Source organism: Micropterus salmoides, unplaced genomic scaffold (assembly GCF_014851395.1).
Source record: "Micropterus salmoides isolate LMB-PRFRI ecotype aquatic unplaced genomic scaffold, ASM1485139v1 Ms_hic_scaffold_9, whole genome shotgun sequence".
In the NCBI taxonomy this organism is placed as follows: Eukaryota; Metazoa; Chordata; class Actinopteri; order Centrarchiformes; family Centrarchidae; genus Micropterus; species Micropterus salmoides.
The window spans coordinates 4,868,972-4,869,867 of NW_024044681.1; the positions used below are offsets into that span (position 1 = coordinate 4,868,972).

The 896-nt window shown below is 47.4% G+C and overlaps 1 protein-coding gene across 1 annotated transcript in view; it reads right to left on the minus strand.

The window, feature by feature from the left end:
- Nucleotides 1-238: 238 nt before the first annotated feature.
- The window catches only part of LOC119895454 (mucin-2-like), a 16,880-nt gene continuing 16,222 nt past the window's right edge, over nt 239-896 (minus strand). Inside the window, exon 4 of the mRNA XM_038708603.1 lies at nt 239-342. Within this exon, the coding sequence (XP_038564531.1) occupies nt 239-342 (104 nt within the window). The remainder of the gene's footprint in view (nt 343-896) is intronic.

Below are 896 nucleotides of genomic sequence, written 5' to 3' on the forward strand. Positions count from 1 at the left end.
TCTTTTTATTTATTTATTTTTACTGCAGACTCGAGACTTCGTGCTGGCATGCTGTTCATGAATATGTCCCTTGTAGTCTTGTATTTTCTAGCAAACGCTGGCACTCGCACTGCCACATCTGTCATAGTGAGGCAGTACAACTTAACAGACTGTAGATGTGGGAGTGCTCCTGCCCACACACTCTGCGCCTGGCTTAGGGTTCAAGTCGGTGCCAGTTAAACATCAGCTGCTTGAGCCCTCACGGTGGCCTTAGCAGCCCGCTGTAAACCAGGCCAGATGGCATCATCCACCAGGGAACACATGGCACCTCATGACAGGTCCCTCCAAACGTCAGCATGCTCTCTGAATTATGGAGGCATGTGAAATATGGAGAGCTCTCTCTTAAAATTAACACTTCAGTGTTCTTAATGAGATCGGTATCTATGGAGGCTGTGGCAGTTGCCTCCGCCGGCATCCCAAGATGGCATTCTCCGAGCCATATTTTCCATCTCTATTGCATTTTGAAACTTTATCAGCGGCAGCAGGCCTCATCTGTGCTGCTGCGAGGGCACAATGTGATGCTATCAGAGGGCGCGTTAACTGCTGCGTTAAGCTTTAATGAAGAATAGATTGGGACATTAGGATGCAAAGCACATACCATCCGCTGCTGAGGGGAAAGACCGTAATAGGCCTGATAAGAGCTTTTTCTGCTGATCTCACACAAACATGGATGGTCTCCAGGGGTGTTTTGGCTTGGTTCAGTGTTTACAATGCCATTCATCACCGAGGCTAGTTTTTTTTTTTTTTTTGCTGAATGGGTGTCACCAACAGTTACATGCACATAAGCAGGTGTCCATTCACACATGCAACCGTGTGCACACACTCATTCACACAACCATACACTCCTCTGGAAGGAA